General features: G+C 34.8%; 1 protein-coding gene across 8 annotated transcripts in view; it reads right to left on the reverse strand.

The window, feature by feature from the left end:
- LOC141449656 (serine/threonine-protein kinase NIM1-like) overlaps positions 1–24,692 on the reverse strand; it is a 112,575-nt gene that overhangs the window by 10,551 nt on the left and 77,332 nt on the right. For 4 of the 8 annotated variants that reach the window (XM_074119282.1, XM_074119277.1, XM_074119279.1 and 1 more), the window contains one exon: positions 19,476–19,582. In XM_074119282.1, the coding sequence (XP_073975383.1) occupies positions 19,476–19,533 (58 nt within the window). In that variant the 5' untranslated portion in view covers positions 19,534–19,582. Of the gene's footprint in view, positions 1–1,423; positions 1,593–1,683; positions 2,000–19,475; positions 19,583–20,313; positions 20,469–20,532; positions 20,740–24,692 lie in introns of those variants that run through there. The other 4 variants (XM_074119278.1, XM_074119284.1, XM_074119280.1 and 1 more) reach the window with 4 other exon arrangements.

The raw sequence follows: 24,692 nt of genomic DNA on the forward strand, positions 1-24,692 counted from the left end.
AAAAATTGATTTTCTTTTTCTTTTTTTTTAGCTGTTCTTTTTAAATTTATTTTTCAAAATCTAACTTTTTAAAGTTATAAATAAACCAAAACATTAGTTTACAAATAAAAAGCATTTCTAAAGTCCAATTATGATCTACGAAGAGAAATGGCACTTTACAGCACAGTCTCTCGGCCGCTGTCGCTCAACTTTATAGCGGAGCTACCAGCTTATCTCAAATTTATGCTCCTAAAACTCAAAATTTGACGCGATTGCGTACTTTTTTGAAGAAAGTTGCGGATAGGAAAATATTTAGAAGGTCCCAATATAAAAAAGTTGAACTAGAAAACGATTAAGAAGGTCATGGATTTTTGAAACAACGAGTGAGAGAGGCAGAGATAATGCTTCTAAAAATGGTCAAAACGATTTTCTGTCAAAGATGTCGCTTTTACATTAATTTTTCTCAAAAATATATTTTTTTAGGGTAATTCCAAGTAGCCATGAGATAAGACTGGGTGACTCACTCCGTGATGATTAGACCTCATCACCGTGAGCAGGTCACAGATTTGGAAGTACGAGTAGAAATAAGAGCTGAAGAAGCATGGCAGACCCAAAGACTGGAATAAGAGAAGGTGTCCTCGCTATATTTACAATAATATCATCGAATATGCTGAAGATCTTAAGTTATAATCAATCCTATCCAGCTTTTATTCGTAGCGTCTGGACCATAATGCTTGCCAAACTGTTCATAATCTGAGCAGTGATTTCCCCTAGATTGTGCAACAGACAATACAGTGGTGCGAAATCACGCATAACATTTTTTTTTTCAGTGCAACAGTAACATATTTTCGACTAATAGCATTTTTAGTTATCCTTACCTAACATTAGTGTGTACCTACCACAAATTATACTCATGTGTTAACATGATTTCCAGGTTAATAAATTCTGTTATATTCAACCTACGTACTGTAAAACGGAAGCACGGTTTTAATATTATAGTATACTCAGAACTTCCGTAAAATCAGTTTTCTAAAAAAATATATTTCTGTTAAAAAATATTTTATAATTTTTTCTTAATTATTATACGCTTTGGCAATATAAAAAACTTAGTGAACTTGTTTGGTACTAGAAGACTTCAAAAATTAACTTATTCTTCAAGTTATGCATGTACTTGAAAAGTAAATACGGAAGTACTTAAATGTAGCTCTGTTAGTTAAAGTTGCTCTTATGGTTAGCCGGTTTTTCAATTAGAAATACTTTTTATTAAAAGAGAAAGAGTATGTGTGGAGAGAGATTACATCTAATTGTTTCAAATGTTTAGAGATATTTGGATTTTGACGATGAATCAGTTCTGCACTTGGTTCAGAAATACGTAGAGTAAAAAAGTTCTAATCAACTGAAAATAGAGAAAGTTATTTATTTTTTTATAAAACAGACAACTTACTATTTAATAGTAGCCCAACATGGAAAGCCTTGGCAGGGCTACGCCGGTGAGGTACATTGTACACGTACCGAGATGGATAGACTTGAACGTTTGTAGGAACTGTGCGACATGATAACATCATGTGAAAAAAATTCACAGAAACTAAGTTTTCTATAATGTGCAGGGGAGCCTTGATTATTTGAAACATAAAAATAAATAATTTGCTCATTAGAGATTAAAAAAAAAACACAAAATATAGCTAGCGAAAAAAAAAAGTTTACTTCTAGCGCGAACTATCCGCTTCCTCGGTTTCGACTGGTTGTCCATGAGATCACTGCTACAATAAATGTTAAAGAGTCCGGCCGCATTTGTCACGGCGGTGCAGCCGTCCGGCCGGACACAATGGACATGGCGACCATAACACTATGGGGCGTCCTCCAAGAAGACGACTATAGGAGTTGCAGACAAGGATCATACACTGTACACACTGTTATTGTTGTCTTCTTGTTATACATGTATGAACGTGTTACAGGCAAAATGTAATACTAGCGGAGATACACAATACGCAACAGAGTCTGAACACTAACTGTGCCTGTGTCACTTCTCCACCAACTAGACTTCTTTTATTTTATTCCTTCTCTCTCTCATTTCCCCTCTACCCGCCCTCCTCTCTTACTATCTCTCAATTATTCTCCCAACTATCCCTCCTGTCAATATGAAGCTTCCCCGCCCAGCGAATTTCATAGACAACCGGAACAATCGATTGTAATCGATGTCGCGTGACGTACTTAGAATACATATTTAATTGTAATCTAAAAATGGGCAAGAATCCAAAAAGTAGAAGGAACCATAATAATTTATTAATCTATCATTATTGAGAACCTACAATTTTTATTCACAAAGGCAAAAACTAATTCTTGTTATAGCTTAGCAGTTCTAAATTAGTTCTACACTCCTATATTTACTGCTGAAAAATTTAATTAAATAAAACTATTTTACTATCTTAGAGTTTATCTTCAAAAATAAAACCTTTCTCAGTCTCAATTAACTTTTATTTGTCACAATTTTTACATTTGAAAGATAGAACGTTTCGGCTTTCAGCCAGTCTGCTTCATCTTAAGAGAAACCATTTTATAATATATGTATTAATCACACGATTGGAGGCCTCTATAAGAGAAAAACAAGCATATCAACCAATCACAATGAAATTATTAGGAGTTGGGTATTCCTTGTTAATAACAAGAATAATACTCAAAAATTTGCTTAAAACGTTTCAAACAAAAGCTATTACCTTTTATGTGATTGTACCGTATAAAGAAGTATGTTATTAGCAAGCATAAAACCGAAAAACTGAATTGATTTTGTAGAAAACATCACGACAAAAAAAGTGATTAATCCACTCAGTTGAAAAAAAAGCATTTTGTTTGCTAAACATGTCGGACCCGATTGTGGAATTCAAATAAAAGTTTGAGCTATTTGTGATTTTTCGTTTTAGAAATATTTTCTACATAAAAATTTATCTTTTTCTAACATTACGGCATAGAAAAAGAAATCAATTTCTTCTGATTCTAAAATTGTGTTATTTTTACCGAAAAATTATATTCGAAAATTTAAAAGTTCCAAAGTAGAAAGAACCATAATAATTTCCCATTATTGTCACATTTGGATGCATTATTTCCATTCACTTATTTGCGTCACTTGAAGTAATTCAATCTTGTCCGATTTTCGGAAGTACACGATTTGAGATTGCAGATTCTAAGTACTCTTTCCTAATCCGTGGCAATTCATCCTATTTCAAGACTTCTAAAATCCGACATCATTTCAACTTCTTACCTGAGTCTTGGACTCTCACTACTAGCTTCTCCATAGTGAACATTTTATATCCTCTTAATAATCCCAGTAACCAATTACCTCAAACTACTTCGTACCTTCAGTTTTGATCTGATCTATACTAGGTTCTGATCTCTTCATTCTCTATTTTTTTTCTCATTCTATGCCTCTCTCCTTACCTATGTGCTCAAAGATCTTTCTCTTGAAGCATTTGTGTCTTTCCATTGTTTTCATGATACATAAGTTGGTCTGAATACGGTCTCGTTAATAAACATTCGCCTCTCTGGATAGATTAACACGTTTTATAGGGCCTAGAAACAGGTATTAACAGCCGTTTTTGGTTTAAACGGTTTTAAGTGTTTTTTATTCATTTAGTACCAAGAGAGCTGCAGAAATGGTAAGCCCTGTCAGCAGTGTTCCCTCTAAGCTGTGCACGTGTGCGCGCGCACATAAATTTTAAACAAAGCGCACAGGAAAAATATTCGCGTGCACAAAATTTTTTTTGTAAATTTCAGTAAATTTATGCAGAATGGTAACCAAAAGAGAGGAGAGTGAAGTTATAAAATAAATGCCATTAATAAAAATGTAATCCTTAATTCTAAAATTGTTCAATAATAAGTAATTGTGAATTGTTGTACTTGTCTGTTTGTTTTGACGAATATTTTAATTGAAAAAATTAGAAGCAGACAACGTTTTTGAATTTGAATGGAAAAGGGAAGCCACAGTAATCAGCTAAATTCTGTCTTCACGAACTAATGATTTTAGGGTAGATTTTCATTGGGTTCCGTTGTAATGTGTGGTATGCTGTAAGATCGAGTCAATGCGTATATATAAGTAGGTACAAAAATTTGGCTGAATATTGATACTATTATTGTATTGTCTTTTTTGCACTTTTTTAAATTGCCGCACAAAATTTGTTTATTTTGTAAAAAACAGCACACACTTAAAAAAGTGTGCACACAGCTCACAAAAAATTAGAGGGAATACTGCCTGTCAGGGTTCACAACAAATTATTCATTTGTTTAATAATTTTTTTAAAAAATTAATCCATTTTCATTAAAAAAGTATTGATATAGTAACAATTTTTTCTGAGATGATATTGTTTTCTATTTTTCTATAATAAGGGTAATCCGACTAAATTATTGACCTCAATCATTTGTTCCTAGCTGGTTAATACTTTATCACTTTGATTTTGAAGAGTTATTACAGATGACAGCAGAGGATTCAATTGGATATAATAAAGATTGCACAGAGTTGTGTATAAATTGCAGCTATTATTTTTATTTGGAAATTTTCCATTCAATTGTAGATGACAATAACACCACTGTCTCACAAAATAGTTTTATTTTATATTCGTTATTTAATGATTCCTAAATTATAACTTTTTTACATCACACAAGGATAGAAATATAAATTATAAAAAAAAGGTGTAACCTTCAGAAAAGATTAGGATCTTTGTTAAGTAAAAATGAAAGAAAGTACCCTTGCAATAAAACGAATATATGAAAAATTCATCATTTAATTTCCAATTTAAAAATCATGCAAACGCTTTTTGAAGGTCTTAAAAAATTGCTTTAAATTACGAAAAAAAAAGGTGCTTTTAAGTAGACATTCACTAACAAACTTTACAAAAATATGAAACACATTAACTAAACCTATAATGTACTTAAATAATTAAACTGACAACTTATTTAACCATTTTAATCACCCAACTAAATAGAGGAGAAGTGGTTGATTGTGACTTTTGTTAGAAGTGAGACGTACCCACAGAACTTTCTTGCAATAATGGAATCTTTAAATAATTTTCAACGATTTTTTTTAGACTATTACGCCTATTTCAATGAAATAAAATTGGAAAGACATTATTTCGCGAATTACCACGTTCAAATCCAGACAACGCTGCCCACACTGATAATGTATGTATCAATGGGGTACATTAGCAAGAAGAAAAATAATGTATTTTCAAAGAATAGACCTGCTTTAACGAAGTGAAAACAAATTTTACATGTCCTTAATAAAAAACTTACAGTTTCAAAAGGTTAAGTATTTTGACGATCATCCGTTATACAAGTGCCCTATCGGACAGATTTTATTATCATGAAGGGTCCGGGACGCTTCGTTGGCCCGGAGCCCTGTTTTGGGGTTCCGAAGTGTGTTAAGGCTGCGACCATTAACTTATGGGTGCAGAGTAGGTCTCAGGAGTGGTGGCTTGCCACCACTGGGCAGAGACAGGCGAAGGAGTTTATTAAAGGCTATTCGCCGAGGCTGACCGCAGAATTAATCCGTCAAGGCCGTGGGGCTATAAGGATGATTGTAGGCCTATTGACTGGCCACTGTAGGCTCAGGAAACACATGCATCGCATGGGCCTGGCAGATGATAGCCTATGTAGGTTCTGTCAGGAAGAGGAGGAAACGGCACTGCACGTGTTGTGTCAGTGTGAGGGGCTCGTGTGGCTAAGGATGTTACTTCTCGGGGAGGAAAAGCCAAGGCCTGTGAGCTTTACCCAAGAGTCGCTCTCCAGCATTAAGAGTCTTATTAAAAGGACAGGTCTGGAGGGTGAGCTTTAAAGTGAGGGGAGCCACAATAGATCCAAAGGGGTCGCAGTGGCGTAGGCCTTGAGGCCGCCCTAGTCTAATCTAATCTAAGGTTAATTTTTAATTTACCCAGAGGTAGTTTTGTGATTTTATTAAGTTTATGCTAATACAACACAGAACTTTTCAGTCAAAATCACAAAATAATTAAAGCTGGAGAAATAATGACGAAATATGCATACGTACATACGGCGCCCATTGATAAATTACTGTAAATCAGCGTGGAATTACAGATATATGAGCTCATACAAGAATTTAATTACACTTGATTATTATCTTGTCATCTTAGTTTTTTAATATTGCTCTTATTATAGTTTATAATTGTATGTAGTTTTATTTGCAATAATTTTTTTGTTTGTTTATTTATTCTTTTTTGTTTTTTAATTAATGTATACATTTATTTAATTTGAATTATGGCAACTCCTCGGACGGTCCATGAGACCACGAGTAAGCAGGTTGAAATTTTTATTTATAATTTATGTAAATTGAAAATGTATTTTCTTCAATAAACCTATTATTATTATTATTATTATTATACATACGTACAGATTTTTCAGGATTAAAAAATGAAAAGTTGATTCTAAAATTAGTTTTTATCATTTCATTAATTAAAAGATTATTAGTGAAATGAAACTATGAAGTATGCAAAGTTTTAGCGCAGGTGGCAGCACTTAGTATAGAATGTTTATTAGTTCCATAATCTAACGGTAGATTACTCAACCACTATTGGTAGCACCACATTTCAATAATTAAATAGAAATTACCTTTTTTTTAATATGAATTCTTCACATTTTTAGAAAAAGTTCTATTTATATAAAAATTAATTTCTAAATTTAATCACTTAACTTTTCGCAAAATTCATCAATTATTGTAAAACTCATCAATGAAAATAAAAATGGCAATAATTAGCTGAGTGGTTTCTGTGTACTGGACTCCAACGCGGAAATCCCAGGATAGAATCTAGCTGATATACCGTAGACTTCCTTTTTCTAGAAGCTTCTTACAGCTAACTGTCTGGTATGGATAGAATTTTCTATAACGAGGGAACACTGTTCAAAGGCCAGCAGTGTAAGGGGAAAAGAGCTCCAGAAAAATTCAAAATATGTATGTTCGCTTGGTGAAAATTCTACTTCGAAAATTATAAGCTGTCCATCAAAACAATTTGCGAAATTTTATCTACAATTCGCCCATATTTGGTATTCTCTTACTTCTATTAGATTTTCGAAATGAAATTTTCAAAAGATTTACATGTTTTTAAGTGTAAATGAACATGTCAATTTATTTTTTAGCGATTTGGCTATTTATTTGAGTTTGAAAAAATAACAACGATAAGATGTGTTAAAAAGGAAAATATAGAAGAATTGCCCCTATGCTAAGAGGTAAGCATTGTATAAAAAACTATTATTTAAAAGCAATTTGCATCTCTACTAACTATATACTGCTAATACAAGAGTTCAAATGTTGGTTATGTAACTAAAGATAGATTTTTGGTTGTTCGAATTCACCAGGAAAACAGCTTTTCCGTTTTTCTTTGAAATATAGTGCTTGCAAACTTAAGGTTTGAAATCATTTATATAATGAGAAAGATTTTAATCATAATTTCTTGCGAAGAATAAGAATAGAGGTCTCTATAAGAGAAATAATTATAGAGATCTATCGCCATATTTTTTTGCTACTCGTAAATCTCGAGAAAAATTGTACTTCCTGCAAGAAATTAATTTAAAAAAATCTGACGTGATCAGATCAGAGCAGCAGGAACAGTTGCCCGAAATGTACCCAAATTTATAAAAAGAGATATAAATTCTTTTGATGTAACTGAAACTAAGTAAGTGAACGCAAGTGGGCAATTTTCTTTATCACTTTTCATTACTGCGCAAAATATTCACGTTTTATTGAAAGCTATAATACAGTATAGAGGAAACGGAAGTATGTAGAACAATTGCAAACAGCAATTGGATACGTTAGACAATTCTAACCGGTAGCACTTTATTGTTTACCAAAGCAAAGTGTTGAATTTCATTTTATTGGGGAGAACTGCTTACAATTCATTGTTAAATTTTTTATTATAAATTCATTTGTACTTATTAAATCTAGATTAATCAATGTAAATAAATATTAAAATTAAAAGAAGATATAAAAATTTAATACATGAAAAACATGGTTAAAAAAAAGGCATTATCACAGATATTAAAAATGATTAACTCGAGGCTGAAAATTGTGCCATACCTCAACTTCATTAGCATCAATACTAGAGATGAACTTACAACAACGGTACAAGACAGCTGACTGCCAAGACAACTTAATCATCTCTGAAGCTAGATTTTATACTAATCATAGTTAACTGCCAACTCGACTTACTTGACACCGCGCCTGTACAAAGTATTATTGTTATTGAAACAAGAGACCGAGTTCTGTTCCTCAAGGCACGCAGCCAAAGATGTTTATTATATCGTTTCCTTGAGAGGTCAGTATAGTCTCCCCTCTTTACGTAGTTCACGGTTCCAACGAGTATTTTTTTTACAAGTTGATCATTTTTTTTTCTCACCATGCCAAAGATCTCATCTCAGCGATTGCAACGACAGCAATCAGGCAGGCCAGTTTCCTTTTCTTCCTGGCAGAAGTGCTCTAAGTAATTAACCCTATCCAGAAAGAAGGATCAAATCCTGAAGAATAAAATCTTTCAGGCTTTCCCACCAGAAGATTTTTCAGTGTCTTTTTTTTTTGGTGTGACCACCAATGAAAGCCAGAGGTCACATGAACCAAACTAGCGATTGTAGAGCAAATCTGACAGGAGACAAGAGTCTTTTCCTCTCATTTTGTCATCTCCTAAGGGAGTGGTCCCTACCAAGGTAGAACAATCATTTGGCAATGTTTTCTTAAATTCATTCCAAAGATCTCATACTGCAGCCTACCAATTACGACGCCAGTTTATGGGATGCCATTAGCTGCTACTCCTGCAAGTATCTATGGACAAGGTGCTCTACGAGTTGCTCGGGAGGTGCTTTCACCCAAGTAGGTGCTAAATACTTGTTGGGACAAGTATTGAAAGAAGAACAAATGAACAGATTTTAATTCAGAATTTGTTAAAGAAGGCCAAAATGCAGCAAGTCATATGATAATTTCTAATAAGCTTGAAAAATAAAAGTACTTAGGGAAGGTTATAGTTTATTTTAGTCATCGAAATGAAAACAATGTTAATTTAAACAATACATATTCTAAAGATATGCTTAACAAATACAAACAACTTTAACGCTTGAATCCGAAGATACAAATCAAGCTTGAAATCAAAGAAAATATTGGTATTAGAGAGCGAAGTGAATAAGTTATTATCTGTTTGGTGTGAGGATTTGAAATGAATGCACGCTGGAAGTGCAGGCAGATAGAGTTGATTGCACGCCACGCAGTCAATATTGCTAGCATTGTTCAGGTCATCCACCCAGTGGCTTGTTACGTGACACATGTGCGTAGATCAGGCTGACATTGTTGTATTCATACAAATTTAATTACAACCGTCAATCATCTACAACAGTTCTATACGCTTATTTAAAAAAATTAACTAATCTTTATGACAAACGCTATCAAACTGCACTTACGGATCGCTCTTTAGATAATCCAACGCACGTCAGCCAGCGATATCCTCCACATTGGGATCACAGATCATAATTCACATATAAATCGCAGAAATTTTCAACTATGTTTCAAAACAAGATGTACGCTGCATATTTAAAATTTTCGCCTTAAAAAAATTTAAACAAATTTTCTTATTAATTTTTTTTTTTACAGTAAATTAAATATATATATGTACCTATATATCAGCGTTTCCCAAAGTGTGGGTCGCGACCCGGCACCGGGTCGCAGAAAAATTCAGCTCGGTCGTGGCAAAAATTGTAAAAACACAATATATCTGTAACATTTTGCTCTAAATTTAATATTTTTTGAAACTTTTTCAAGTGCTGCAGGTGGCAACCCTTTACCACCGTTTCCTACCGGACCGTTTAAATTCGGATGCTCTGATTGGCTGATTTCGATTCGTCAGTGCCTTCTGTTTATATTGAAAAGGAAGAAATGCTTAATCTTAGTGAACAAGAAGTTGATAATTTAATTGAAATTTCATGCGACACCGATCTTAAAAGTGTTTGAAACTGTACCACTGATTAATTTTTGGTTGCGCTGTCAAAAGGAATATCCAAGCGTAAGCGAAAAAGCGATACAATTTTTAATGCCTTTTGTCACCACTTATACGTGTGAAACTGCGTTCTCAGCCTTGGTGTACTTAAAAAATAAGTATCGAAACAGATTGGATGTCGAACCTAATTTGAGAATAAAATTAACATCATTAAGTCCTAATTTGAAATTACTATGTTGGTTTAAGGGAACTGTCACTAATAAATGGGTTGTTAGGACAATAAGCAGGCTGAGAGCGAACCACGCGGTGTGCGGATCGTATCTACACAGGATCAACAAAAGGTCCTCTCCTCTTTGCGTAGATTGCAATGAGGAGGAGGATTTCAAACATGTAATAATGATATGTCCACGTTATGTGGTAGAAAGGAAACGAATGTTTGACGATATATACAGGTATTTAGATGCACCATTTCGCTACGAAGACATTATATTCTCCACCAACATTTATGTGCTTAAGTCGATAGCAGAGCTAGCAATGAAATATGAATGTATTTAGAAGCTATAGCCAAATTAGAATGAATGGAAGAAAATGCTTAGAGAAGGATTACGTGATTTTAATTTTGTGAAGCGAATGTATTTGTAGGTAAGAATGGAGAGTGAGTGATATTCTAGTGATAAGCACCTAGACGATGCTGGCTGTATGGCGGAAGCCAATGCCAAAAAAAAAATGTGATGAAAAACAACATCATCCTTCGCACTAAGGTCAAAATATGTAAAACAAAATTTACTTTAAGTTTTGAATGAAGATAATGGATTGTCTTTAATTACTTATGTTTTTGTTATATAATTATTTTGCAATTTTTGTGTATGAAATAAACAAACAAATAACTTGAATTTTGATTTTTATTAAAAAATAAAATTTGTTTTGTAAATAAATGTTTTTTTTATAAGGTGGGTCGCGAAAAAATTTAAAATCTCGTACCGGGCCGTGGTCAAAAAAGTTTGGGAAACGCTGCTATATATTATTAACAATGAACTGCTTCTTTTGTATTAATGCATATCAATAAAACGAATGATTCAGGTCAATGTCTTACAATAAATACTTTGTTTATAAATCATTAGCAAAATATAATATTTATTTATATTTTGAAGGTGAGGTTTATACTCATGAGTTGATCGCGTGTTGTGGGACACTTTCAGCAGTAGAAAACTACCATCAACTTTACGAACAAATCATGAAGGACACAAAGCCCTTTCTACCACAAACTAATGTAGCCCACATAATATTTTTTAAAAAAAAGGGAACTGAATAATCCATCTGATGTATTTGAATATTTATGATAATGAATGTAATATTGTCAAATGCTTTATGACATATATCATTAAGGAAGTATTTTTTAAAAAAATAATCTGTCTTAATAAATAAAGTGACTGATGGCAAGAAAAGCCTCTTTTGAGGTTTCTATTCACCAAAAAGAAAGTTTTCTTTTCTAAAGAAAAAAATAAATGATTAACAAATAACGAGCTAGCGACCTTCTTAATTACGCGAATGGTTTAAAACTTATATTGTTTATTACCCCCAATTATTGCAATCACGCTGATTTTGGAGACAAGCAAAGCATTCACTGACCATTTCTTTTCAGTTAGACAGATGTTAAGAAATATCTGTTTGTTTGTTTTTTAACTTTATTTATTTTATTTAAAACTACCTATTGGCAATAATTAAATCTGATTACAATACATAGATAAAAATAAAACAGGAAATATCTGGAACTCTAATTTGTACTCTCCATTACTTATCGAATTCAGACTGACAGAAATTACAGGAAAGCAATTGTGTAAGCTGTGCTTAAAGTGATAAAATGCTAAGAAGCTGATCAAGCTTACCAAAATGACTCTGCCTCGTATGTATCCAGTCATAGTTTTTTACTTTCTTTGGTTAATACCCAGACTTCACAGGCGCCACGGTAGACGAGCGGTTAGAGGCGAGACTTTTAAAGCTATTTATTGTGATCTTTGGCCTTGGATTTTATTTAATGGTTGATAAAAGAAAATTTAAAGTAAAGTATGTTTGCTAGTTGGAAGTTGGACGTAAAGCCCGCCCGAAAAAATAGGCAATTACTTTACTTTACTTTTTTGATTTAGAATTCACAGTTGAGGGTCACTGACATTATAATGATTTTAGATACAAGGCCTATTATTTTTAGTTAGCTCTGAGGGTAAGTACTCTCAACTGTAATAGCTTTGATGTGCGAAAAATGTATATGTATGTCCGCAAAATTTTCAATCGAAGAAGGTCTAAGACAAAATGATCGCTCATTCTTTTATTCTTGTCCTCAAAACAGTTGTTTAAATCGTACGCAAAAGTAAAAAATATATAAGAATGTCCTAGTATTATTCAGAGATGTACTCTTAATAATAATATCGAAACGGTTTGGATGGAATTTTTAAAAAATCTGAAGCCGCCATCTTAAGCAATGAAAAAGCTATTTACTAAGAAGGATGAAGAAAAGCTTGAGTCGAATGGTTCTAAGAGATAGCGTTTAGAGCGGTGAGACAGGTGAAGTACTTGGGGCCTCGACCTCTGGTAGTTACCAAACTAGCGAGGATTTAAAAACAAGGTTTGCTGCGGGAAATACATTTTTCGCACACCATAATTATTTTAGTTGAGAGTACTTACCCTCAGAGCTAACTAATTTTCTTTTATCTAAAATCATTATAATGTTAGTGACCCTCGACTGTGAAGACTGGGTATTAACCAAAGAACGTGAAAAACTATGGACATTTGGAAAAGGAAATTATATTGACGTTGGCTGGGAGTTGGAGGTTCTGGAAGAACGAAAAACTGCGACTGGTAAATGATGCTGGGACAAATCCTGTTCTTGCCCGAGAAAACTAACCTTAAAACACCCTAGAAGAAGAGAAGATGTAGTAGATACCATCAATGGTACGCAGAAAAGGCAGACCTTATGAAAGCTGGGAAAAATTTTGAGAGGTATTGAAGTAAGAAGATGGAAGTCCAGATGGAAACCCAGGAAACGTCAAGAGTGATTAAAGCGGCCTAGGTCCTTCAGGGGTTAGTGCCAAGGGAGAGGGAGGTAAGCAAACAAGAAGTAGCCGAATTATCAAAAATTGAAAAACAAACTGTCTCTTAATTTTGTTTAAATGTTAATTTAATTTTTATTTTTTCAGGCAACAACAATGCACGATTGTTTATCTTGATAGAAGACTGATGCTTCAACCATCTTGATGTTGGTATATGAAAAAAAAGTAAGTGGTACCACTATTCTAACATTTCAAAGCAAATGATTAAACGTACGATTAAAAAAAAAGTCAAGCACGGAGGATACATTATAAGAGAAATTAAAACTGTCCGGTAGGACAGTTGTATAAGGGTTGATCGTCAAAAACTGCACGAAAAAGCGTAACGTTGAAAAACATCCAACTTTGACAATTTTTTTCTCTTTTTCTATAAAAGATAAAATTCCCAAATTTTCTTTAAAATATAGGGCAAATCCTCCTTTATAACGGTAATTTTTTTGCAACAACCTAGATTTGTTAGATTTTGAGAAAAAAATTGCCGAAAATGAGCAAAAATGGCATTTTCAAAAATTGGTCTTGTTCTTGTTCTTGTTGTTACCTTTTTTGTAAATATATATGTACGAGGGTCGTTTGAAAAGTCCGTGCAAAGTCAGAGAGATAGCACTACTGGCGCGTATCGAGGTTATGTTTAGTTAGTAGCATCTCTTGGAAGAACACACACCAACTTTCAGCCAGATCGGTCTATTTCTTTGTGTTTGGCATTCGTTTGAATCGAGGAAGTCGAGTGATTTTCAAAAAATGGACGAAAAAGAATTTCGTGTGTTGATTAAACACTACTTTATGAAAGGCAAAACGCCTGAGGAGACTAAAGATAAGTTTGATAAACATTATGGTGACTCTGCACCTTCGATTAGAACAGTTTATAAGTGGTTTCAAAATTTTCGGAGTGGCCATATGGGCACAAGTGACGCTGAACGTTCTGGACGTCCTGTTGAGGTTACTACTCCAGAAATCATTGATAAAATCCATGATATGGTGATGGATGACAGAAGAGTGAAGGTGCATGAGATTGCTAGTGCTGTGGGCATCTCGAATGAACGGGTACATAATATTTTGCATCAACATTTGGACATGACAAAGCTAACCGCAAGATGGGTGCCGCGATTGCTCACGCTTGACCAAAAACGAAATCGTGTGAAGTGTTGCAAGGACGGTTTGCAGCTGTTCCAGAAGAATCCGCAGGACTTTAAGCGTCGTTTCGTCACTGTGGATGAAACATGGATACATCACTACACTCCTGAGACCAAAGAACAATCTAAACAATGGGTTACCAAGGGGGAATCTGCGCCAAAAAAGGCGAAGACCGTTCCTTCGGCCGGAAAGATTATGGCGACTTTCTTTTGGGATTCGCAAGGAATAATCCTCATCGACTATCTGGAAAAGGGTAAAACTATTACAGGTGCATATTATTCATCGTTATTGGACCGTTTGAAAACCGAGCTGCAAGAAAAACGCCCACGATTGGCCCACAAAAAAGTCCTTTTCCATCACGACAACGCACCAGCTCACACCTCAGCAGTTGTGGTCGCAAAATTAATGGAAATAGGGTTCCAACTCGTTTCACATCCCCCCCTATTCTCCAGACTTGGCTCCCTCGGACTACTATTTGTTCCCCAATATGAAGAAATGGCTGGCGGGAAAAAGATTTTATTCAAACGAGGAGGTGATTGCAGAAACGAATGGCTATTTTTCAGACTTGGACAAATCCTATTATTCGGAAGCGATCAACAAACTAGAGCAGCGTTGGACGAAGTGTATAAGCCTAAAAGGAGACTATGTTGAAAAATAAAAAAGGTTTACCCCAAAAAATTAAGTAGTTTTTATTTTTGCACGGACTTCTCAAACGACCCTCGTAAGTAATGTGCGTTAAGGTATTTACCAATACAAAAAAAAAAAGTATTGGTTAATAATCTTGCTTAAGGAGCATAAACACAAGGCGGTCAAATATTGAGTGACCCATTATCAGAAAAGTTGAAATAAAGGTTGCATTAACATTTTCAGTTTGCAAGATTAACTTTTGTTTGTGACATTAACATCTCGGCAGGTTTAGCTGATGCGCAATCGTGATCATTATCTATCTCTTTCTTTATATTAATATAATTTTATTCTTTAAAAAAAGTATTATAATGCTTATTGTTTACATCCTATATTATTTTTTATTTAAAAAGTCTCACTTTGATTTTCATCTTTCAAAATCAGTATAACACTTTAAAATATTCCAGTCGAAAATTCGACTATCAATTATTGATTTTGCAGCTAGTAGTACAATGAATTTTTATGAAATAGGTTTCTTCAAGTATTTTCAGATTTAATATTTGATCGTTTATTTTTATGTTATTTTATTTATTTCTATTCATTTCATAAAAGTTAAATTACATTGGGAAATATTTATATGCTACAAAAAAAAAAAATAATTTGATTGAAAAATAGACAAATGGGGAGCGCATCGTATTCTAAGGGAACTTCTTTAAGCAGGGACGACAACGACGGACAATATTAGTTTCTCCAAACCGTTTTCGTGTCGAACTGAAGCCATTGGGGCTGCTGGTATGGAATATGTTAATCCTACTTGGCAGCGTGGTGCTACGTGGTACGGGGCTTCTTTCCACACATCGCTTTTTACATATTAAATTTAAATGTGATGAGACGTAAAGTGAAATATTATTTGTTTCTTATTTTGCTGCGTCATGAAGCCCAAATATTATTGGGTTATCCGGAAAATAATGTAGGATTATGGTTTTAAAAGAAAAAAAAATAAAAATTGATGATTTATAACTGTTTTTATTAATCAAAATGGTCTCCATTACTTTCTAAACATTTCTGCCAACGTGTGGGTAACTTTTCCATACCCTCTGTATAGAATTTGGAATTCTTAGAATTTATAAATTCAGAAAACGCATTTTCTAATGTTCTTTGGTCAATAAATTTTCTATTTTGTAGATGGCGGTCTATGTCTAAAAAAAATGGTAATCAGTAGACGAGAGGTGCGGTGAGTAGGGCGGTGTGGCAGTCTCATAGCCAAGCTCCAACAATTTTCAGGAAATCAAACGTGAGATATGTGGCCGAGCGTTGCACAGAATGGGCCCCTTTCGATTGACTAAAGATGGCTTCATTATTGCCAATTTCTGATGCATTACATCAATTTGGTTACAATAAGATTCAGCATTGATGGTTTCGCCAGGATTCAAGAAGCTGTAATGAATCTGACCAAAAGAAGCCCACCAAACAGTAACCATCACTTTTTTTTGATGATTTTGGGGCTTTGGAAAATGTCGTGCTGCTTCTCCTTTGTCCTGAATTTTCTGTGAAATCTTCTTAACAAGTAGCGTTGAAATACTTACTGTCCATAGCGTCTGCTGTTGTTGTAGAGGAACCACTTTTCATCGCAAGTCACAATTCTGGACAGAAAAGGATCGCTGCTGTTTCGCCAAAGAAGAGCAGCACAAATTTCATACCGCTGATCTTTTTGGGCGGTCGTTTAATGTGTGAGGAACCCAACTTTCAAGCTTTTTCACCTTCCCAATCGCCTTGAGATGGTCATCGACGGTTGATTTGCTGACTTCGAGTATCTCTGCCAATTCTAGAACGGTTGTTCGAGGAATTTCTTCCAACAAAGCTCGGAGAACATCGTCATCAAAGGCAAAACTTCTCAGTCTTCAAGGCTCAAGTCTCCCTCTCGAAATCTCTGGAACCACCGTTGAACAGTGCTCTCACTTATACGGCCTTCGCCCCAGACTTCGTTCACATTTCTGGCCATTTGGGCCCCGTTCCGGCCGAGTTTGAACTCGTAAAACAAAATTATGCGAAAATCACGCTTTGACATCTTAGTAAAGACTGAATTATTTCCAAGTAGCAAAATGTTGCAGAGGTAAACAAACATAAACAGTTTACTATCTGGAGGGGTGTTTTACAGAAAACATAAAATCCTACAAATTTTTCCGGGCAACCCAATATTATACACATATAAAGTAAAGTAATCGCCTATTTTTTCAGGCGGGGCTTAACGTCCAACTACCATTTACTAGGTGTCGTGGACGGAGACGAATAGCAAACATACTTTACTATTTCTCATTTAACCATTAAATAAAATCCAAGGCCAAGACCGGGAATCGAACCCAGTACCACAATGCGTATTAGCTTTGCAGGTCTCGCCTCTTAACCCGCTCGGCTACCGTGGCGCTTATTATACACATATATTTTACACTTTAATAATAGGAAATTAGGAATTTCTACAAATGTCTTGTGCACATCCTAAATGGTCTATCCTCAAATGATTTTAGCCTGGTAGCCTTAAAATAAGTACACGATCGACAATGGAGGCCATTCGGACTGCGGTCACCAAAAGAAATCCTTCCCATTCGTCTTAATCCTCAGCAATCGTCCCTTCGACGCTCTTACCACCATCACAGCTTATTTAGCCAACTTAACCAAGATATCCCTTTTTTCTCGTTCCTACTGGCTAAAAATTCATAATCTTTTTCGGAATCCCTATCATCTTCCTTTCTAATTCAATGTTCCCAAACTCATTATAGCCAAGAAATCTGTATTAGGCAGAAAAAGGGGGTACCATTAAATCTTAATTACAGTTCCCGACGATAGATTTTTCTTCAACTATCATTTTCCTTCATACTTCGTAAATTTTCCGTGAAATCTTAACAAGTAGTTTTGAAATACTTTTGTAAAAATTCCTCATTCCGATAAAAGCAAATAAAGTAAAAAATTGATAATTCCATAATTTAAGAAATGAGTATCCAGAAAAGATTGGATAACCTATGATTCCAACCTGCAACACTGAGTTTGTATGAAACGCGGAAACGATAGTTAATAGTGACAGTCAACAACGCATTTTCATTCTATCTTTCTAGCCGATTAATAATGAATCCCAAAATAGAACATATTCTCGCCAGTAGATACTTTTGTAATAATTTTCACAGGGTAAAGTACATTATATTCCTTTTTCTACTAAAAAGATTTAAACTGGCATAATTGTGCCAGATCTCGATAATTCTTCAACCAAATTAACTTAAACAAATCTACTCTGGAAACGGAGCTTTCCAAAGGAGGAAGTTGCATGCTCTCTTCTGTCCAAACTAACTATTAACCTAAATTTTATTATTATTTCTATTTTAAATAAATAAATAGTGTTCTTACAAAAGCAGAACCCTCTTAGAGGGAAGCACGCTTGTTATGAGCAGACCTGCTCTTTTCTAGAGAGTTCTTACTGTCTGGCATTCTTCTAGTACATGAATCATGTTAACCTTAGCCTCGATAAAAGTTAGAATCATAGATCCATGCCATGGGTTAATGCTTGATTATAGCACTTTGAGCTTGACAAATTATTGACTTTGTCATAAACAGTATCCCACTGTATTAACCTTTTTTTTTGTACAATATGAACTTTATTTATAAATCTAGGTTAGTAGGATAACTCTGCTTTGCTTCGAGCCAGTTTGTTTGGCTGCCTTGTTCACCCTTTCGTTACCCACAGATTATGTGACACTTAATGTGGCCCACAGACTGTATTATAGCCAATTTTTCAGTCCTTCCTACGATGTGTTGCCTTCAAGGACCTCTAGTTAAATACATGGAATACATGATAAATAATGAGAATTGATTGTGTTCTAAATTCATTCTTTGGCTAAAGTGAATTGAAATAGAACTAGAGAGAGAGAGGGGTGAGTTTGAGCGAAGGAGGGAGACTATCATTACATTAAATTTTAATTCATCATCAAAAATCGATTGGAAAAACATGAGAAACTAATTTATTTTTGGTTTGCATTAATATTCAAAGTGAACTAAATCAGAGCGACATAACCTAAGAAGGGTGAAGGTCTGAGAGGGCGTTTCTGTGTGGGCAGGTAGAGGGGTCATCAGGTCGGAGCCGCCTTTACGTTACATTCACAACGGGCGTTCGTACCCTTGGACTAGACGGCGGGGGAATCCTTTGTTACTGTTCGTTCAGCTTAAGAACAATAGGAGAACAACACAAACGAATCCTATTGACTGGCATTTTTAAATTTGCAACAAAATGAATAATTTGAAAACTAGAAAATGTTTACAAATAACTGAATTTAGTACCCACTACGCTGTCAAATGACACTACAAAAGTACATTAAGTTTCGAAAGATTTCTGTGCCCTACACCACTACAGCATATGAAGTACTCGTACTCTTTAGAAGTTAAAAAACAAAAAAATTGTACAGATTATCCTTTCTTCAGAAATCAGAACCTTAATCTCCCATCAACCGGCGAGTAATCTTATATTGCCCAGCTATCCTAAACATTGAAAGTTTACTTGATATCAAATTAAAATTTTTCTGATTTCCATGGAACTTTTTTCGATTTTTTTAATCTTTTTTATAGAAGTGCGAAAAGTCTTTTAATTTTTAAAAAATACATAGCTATAATTGAATGAAATACTGACGGGACGGCTGTTGAGTGTTGTTGTTGAGGAGAGGCGGCAGAGCCTGGTCCGGGGGCATCTCATCCCCACTCCAACATGTCTCCTCTCCGCTTCCTCCAGCATCCACCCTGCAAGTCATTTCATTAATATTTTCATGTTCGGAGATGATTGTTGACAGTGTTAAAAAATATTGTTTTTAAGCAAAAAGATATAAATTAAAAGCCTCAAAAAAAAAAATGGCGAGTAGAAACCACCAAAAATAAATTTTTGTGCTTGAAATTATCAAGAAATTGAAAATGAAAGAAACAAATTTAAATGGCCAAGTTGAAGGGTAAGTTAGCAACAGAAAGGTCAAATAATTTAAAGAACCTGTTCGAACATGACTATTCTCAAAGTACTCGATGATTTTCTTCAAACTTCGGAAATTTGAGTCATATATAATTTGTTTTCTGAATTTAAGGCGCGTAAACATTTGAGGGCATTGGCGCCCGGAGCTGTTTAAATGCACTGACCAGATAGTGTTTTTTCTGGTGTTATAATTCGGGATGTTTATAAATTTTATAATATTATAAATTAAGTTTAGTGCTAAATGCCATAAATGAGGAAAGTATCGATAACCTAAAAGAATTACGGGAAGTACAATTCAATTATTTAGACATAATTGCCATAATCTATTGAGGTCAATGTACGTATTGACTTTCTTTTGAAAGCGATGTGTTTGAGAAACATGTTTAGAATTCTTTCTGAAGAGTGAATATAGATGAAGTAGCAAGGAGATCAGACTGGTGTCGGGATTTCTAAGTGAGATCTTATCAGACTAAATACAGCATCTAAAGCGCGTTAATGCTGGAGAACTTACGAAATATTCGCAATAAGATATCTCCACACTGCTTCACTACTGATATATTCCATGTGCTGGTCGTAGGAGTACGAAGAGCATAAGATAACTTCCAAGAACTTGAACAGTGTTGACTCTTGGGATTTCAGAGCATCTGTTAGAAGATCTAGCAAAATTTATTGATGCGTCAAAGTTCACATTCAATAAATGCAAAACTATCAATGATATCTTAAGATTTACTTGCAGTTCCTTCGCTTCATCGACAGTGTTGATTTTTTAAAAAAACATTTGAGGTCGTTAGCGGAAGAGTAGATCTAAGAGTAGGACGTCCTGGGTATGAATCCGAGTTCTCTGGCTTGCTAGTCTACCAACTGAGCTAGATTCTTCTCCCCGTTAGTGTTCAGATTTATTAAGTCAGACGGAAGCCAATATAAAGATGAATTAGTCCTTATAAACAAGTAAGAGCATAATGACATTGTCAGTTTATTAATACCCAATTATTGTTCCGCAAAATCATATCGCGATTATGGCACAAGGACGATAAACAATGAAGTTAGTTGCAAAATCCTTGCAAGGAATATACAATGTTTTACTTTAAATTCGTATAGTCCTTTAGTTTTAACATGTTAATATCGAATTGCTAAAGAGAACTTCCAAAATAGGATCTGTTTTAGTACCATTATTAAAAAAATTAGCCAAGTGGGTTATACTTAATATTCCAAACGTTAAACTTCGATAAAATAAAGAGAGGTCGCGTACTGTCTGGTTTAAAGATGGCAACTGACATACCAGCCGTCGTACTAATAAATTGGAGTTGTAACCTTTGACCTATCCATTGTTATGTGATGAAGCTTAACAGAGTTCTTTATTCACTACACCTGCTAGCTGCTGCTCACAAACTGTTGAATGAAATTTTAATCACGTACACCTTGATATATTACTATCATTTTTAGAACTTTATATTACCTACCATAAAGTAAAATTGTGCAATAAATATTATTGTTTGCGTAAAAAAGATTGTTGCAAATCATTTGCATTGTTTCTTATCTGTTATTGTCTTTTAAAATAGTTATATTGAATAGAAGGTTGGACTAACAGAAATATTCGAGGAGGGCTATTAATTAACGAGACTGATGCTGCTACAGAACTATGCATGCGCCAAATCCTAACGACCGACAGCTGTGCAGCGTAAAGCCTTATTTTTCAATTGCAGCATCTCACGTGATTGTAGAGAAAGAAATCTGTCTTACCGGAACCGTCGTTTGTGTTAGTTTCGTTTTGCCGAAAACATGATACTACACATGTAGTAGAGCAACGAATTGTAAAATTTCACATGATACTTGGTAAAACCGCTACTGAAACTTAGCTGTTATTAAAAGAAGTTTATGGCGATGAATATTAATCGCGTGCGCGAGTTTTTGAGTGGTTCAAGCGTTTCCAAGATGGCCGAGAAGACGTCGGGGAGATGATGACCGCCCGGGTCGCCCTTCCACGTCCAAAACGGATGAAAATATCGATTATAATTAATCAACATTACTACAGTGAGGTGCTTGCACAACTCTGTGAAAGAGTAAGGAAAAATGGCCCGATTTGTGGAAGAACAAGTCATGGGTTCTCCATCAAGACAACGCGCCGGCTCACACTGCATTGTCTGTCCAAGACGTTTCTAGCCAAGTACAACATCCCAGTTTTTGGCCATCCGCCTTATTCGCCTGACCTGACCTCATATGACTTTTATCTGTTTTCTCAAAGTCAAATCTGCATTAAAAGGAAAACGATTTCAGTCCGTTGAAGCTGTGAAAGAAAAAGCGGCACGCGTCATGCAGGAGCTCATAGAAAAAGACTTCCAGCACGGTTTCGAACAATGGTAAATTCGCATGGAGTATTGTAGGGATAGGGGTGGGGTGTATATTGAAGGTGCTAACAACTAAATATGTATAAATTTAAAATAAAATGTTTTACAGCAATAGTCTCGTTATTTAGTAGCCACACCTCATATGTTAAAAACGCTTATATTATACGAGGGTCGTTTGAAAAGTCCGTGCAAAGTCAGAAAGATAGCACTACTGGCGCGTATCGAGGTTATGTTTAGTTAGTAGCATCTCTTGGAAGAACACACACCAAGTTTCAGCCAGATCGGTCTATTTCTTTGTGTTTGGCATTCGTTTGAATCGAGGAAGTCGAGTGATTTTCTCACGCTTGACCAAAAACGAAATCGTGTGAAGTGTTGCAAGGACGGTTTGCAGCTGTTCCAGAAGAATCCGCAGGATGGATGAAACATGGATACATCACTACACTTCTGAGACCAATGAACAATCTAAACAATGTGTTACCAAGGGGGAATCTGCGCCAAAAAAGGCGAAGACCGTTCCTTCGGCCGGAAAGATTATGGCGACTGTCTTTTGGGATTCGCAAGGAATAATCCTCATCGACTATCTAGAAAAGGGTAAAACTATTACAGGTGCATATTATTCATCGTTATTGGACCGTTTGAAAACCGAGCTGCAAGAAAAACGCCCACGATTGGCCCACAAAAAAGTCCTTTTCCATCACGACAATGCACCAGCTCACACCTCAGCAGTTGTGGTCGCAAAATTAATGAAAATAGGGTTCCAACTCGTTTCACATCCTCCCTATTCTCCAGACTTGGCTCCCTCGGACTACTATTTGTTCCCCAATATGAAGAAATGGCTGGCGGGAAAAAGATTTTATTCAAACGAGGAGGTGATTGCAGAAACGAATGGCTATTTTTCAGACTTGGACAAATCCTATTATTCGGAAGGGATCAACAAACTAGAGCAGCGTTGGACGAACTGTATAAGCCTAAAAGGAGACTATGTTGAAAAATAAAAAAGGTTTACCCCAAAAAATTAAGTAGTTTTTTTTTTTTGCACGGACTTTTCAAACGACCCTCGTATAGTACCGGCATAAGACGTTTCTCGCTAGTTTGTAGGTAAAGTTTGCTTTATATACTTAGTTAATCTACGCCATTCGTGCATTATATATAGAAAATTTGGGGCTATAGTAAAGCGCATAACATTTCTAGGATTGAATTTTGCGGAAATAATGCTTCGCAAGAACGGCGGAACTATAGGTGAAGTCAAAATCTTTACACCAAACTTATTATTCTATCTCTGAATCTCTGATAATGGATGAAAGTTCGTAACAAAACAGGCATAATTTAATCAAGCGTGCTCCAACAGATAAAATCAAATATATTGTCCAGCGCTATTGACCTATCCACCATTTTCAATTTATAAAATAGACTGCTTGTAAAATACTTGATATGCAAAATATTTTTAAAATACAAAATATTCCTACATAGTAGAAAATCTCAAAAATTGGATGTTTTGAGCAACAAATCGTGGGAAAACTCAATGTTTAATAATTTTTTTCTCTGTAAATTCAGCAGCGCAGAAATAATGTGTTCTGCTTCACTTAGCTTCAAACTACATTAACAACAATATATACTTTTTATTTTCACAATAAATGCATTACTTCCTCCGGTGTACATTTGATGCTCTAAGCTAAAAATCGATGCAGTCAAAGTTTGTATTTGCCAATAAAAAAAAGTAATAGGAAAACTATCGAATGGACACGGCATTAAGATAGCTCAGAAAAAATAATGAGTTGGTATGAATAGTTCTATAGCCCATTTTTATACATCGATAAATGCAGAACTTTGAATCAAGTGAGGAGGGCAGACTATCTAGAAAGAGAGTGGTTAGTATTTGTGTAACCAAGGAAAAGCGGCCAACTCGTAGTTCGATATATTGACCTCCACTAGTTTGGTGCATTAATAGTTAAAGTAGTTTACGTTGTTAGTAAGTTTTTGCGAAATTTTATTCTTTATTTCGCCCTATTATTTCTTCTTACTGGTGATTCGTGCCAACTTTTCGACATTGAGGTTTCATCGGAAGGTCGTGTTGAGGTCACTTGAGGGGCAAAAATATAGAAATAGAAGGTTGACTTTTATGGGTGACTAATTTTTTAAATAATGCAATTTTTTTTATATATATCTCAAATACAAAAGATTGCAAGAAGCTTAAACTTTTTGGCTACGGTCATAAGTACACACCAGATTTTTCACTTCGTCATATTTTGCGATAAACTTTAAAACTTGTTCGAACATTACTTTTTTAAAATACTTTGCCTAAGAAAATACTTACTTAAGAGCAGAGGATTAGTTTTCCTAACAGTATTTCAGAGTTCTATTCAAATACAACATCTGTAATTGTAGAAATAAAAAATATTGTTACAATTTAGAGTTTAGAGAATATAGTTCGACTGTTAGTGCTAATTTCCTGACTGGTTCTCGTAGTTTCCATAATTTTTTCAGAAATCATTTAAGCTGATCCCTTTAAATTTTATAATAACTATTTAACCATAATTTTTGTGAA

This window comes from Rhodnius prolixus, unplaced genomic scaffold (assembly GCF_049639745.1).
Source record: "Rhodnius prolixus isolate KJV_2025 unplaced genomic scaffold, Rpr scaffold_2, whole genome shotgun sequence".
NCBI lineage: Eukaryota > Metazoa > Arthropoda > Insecta > Hemiptera > Reduviidae > Rhodnius > Rhodnius prolixus.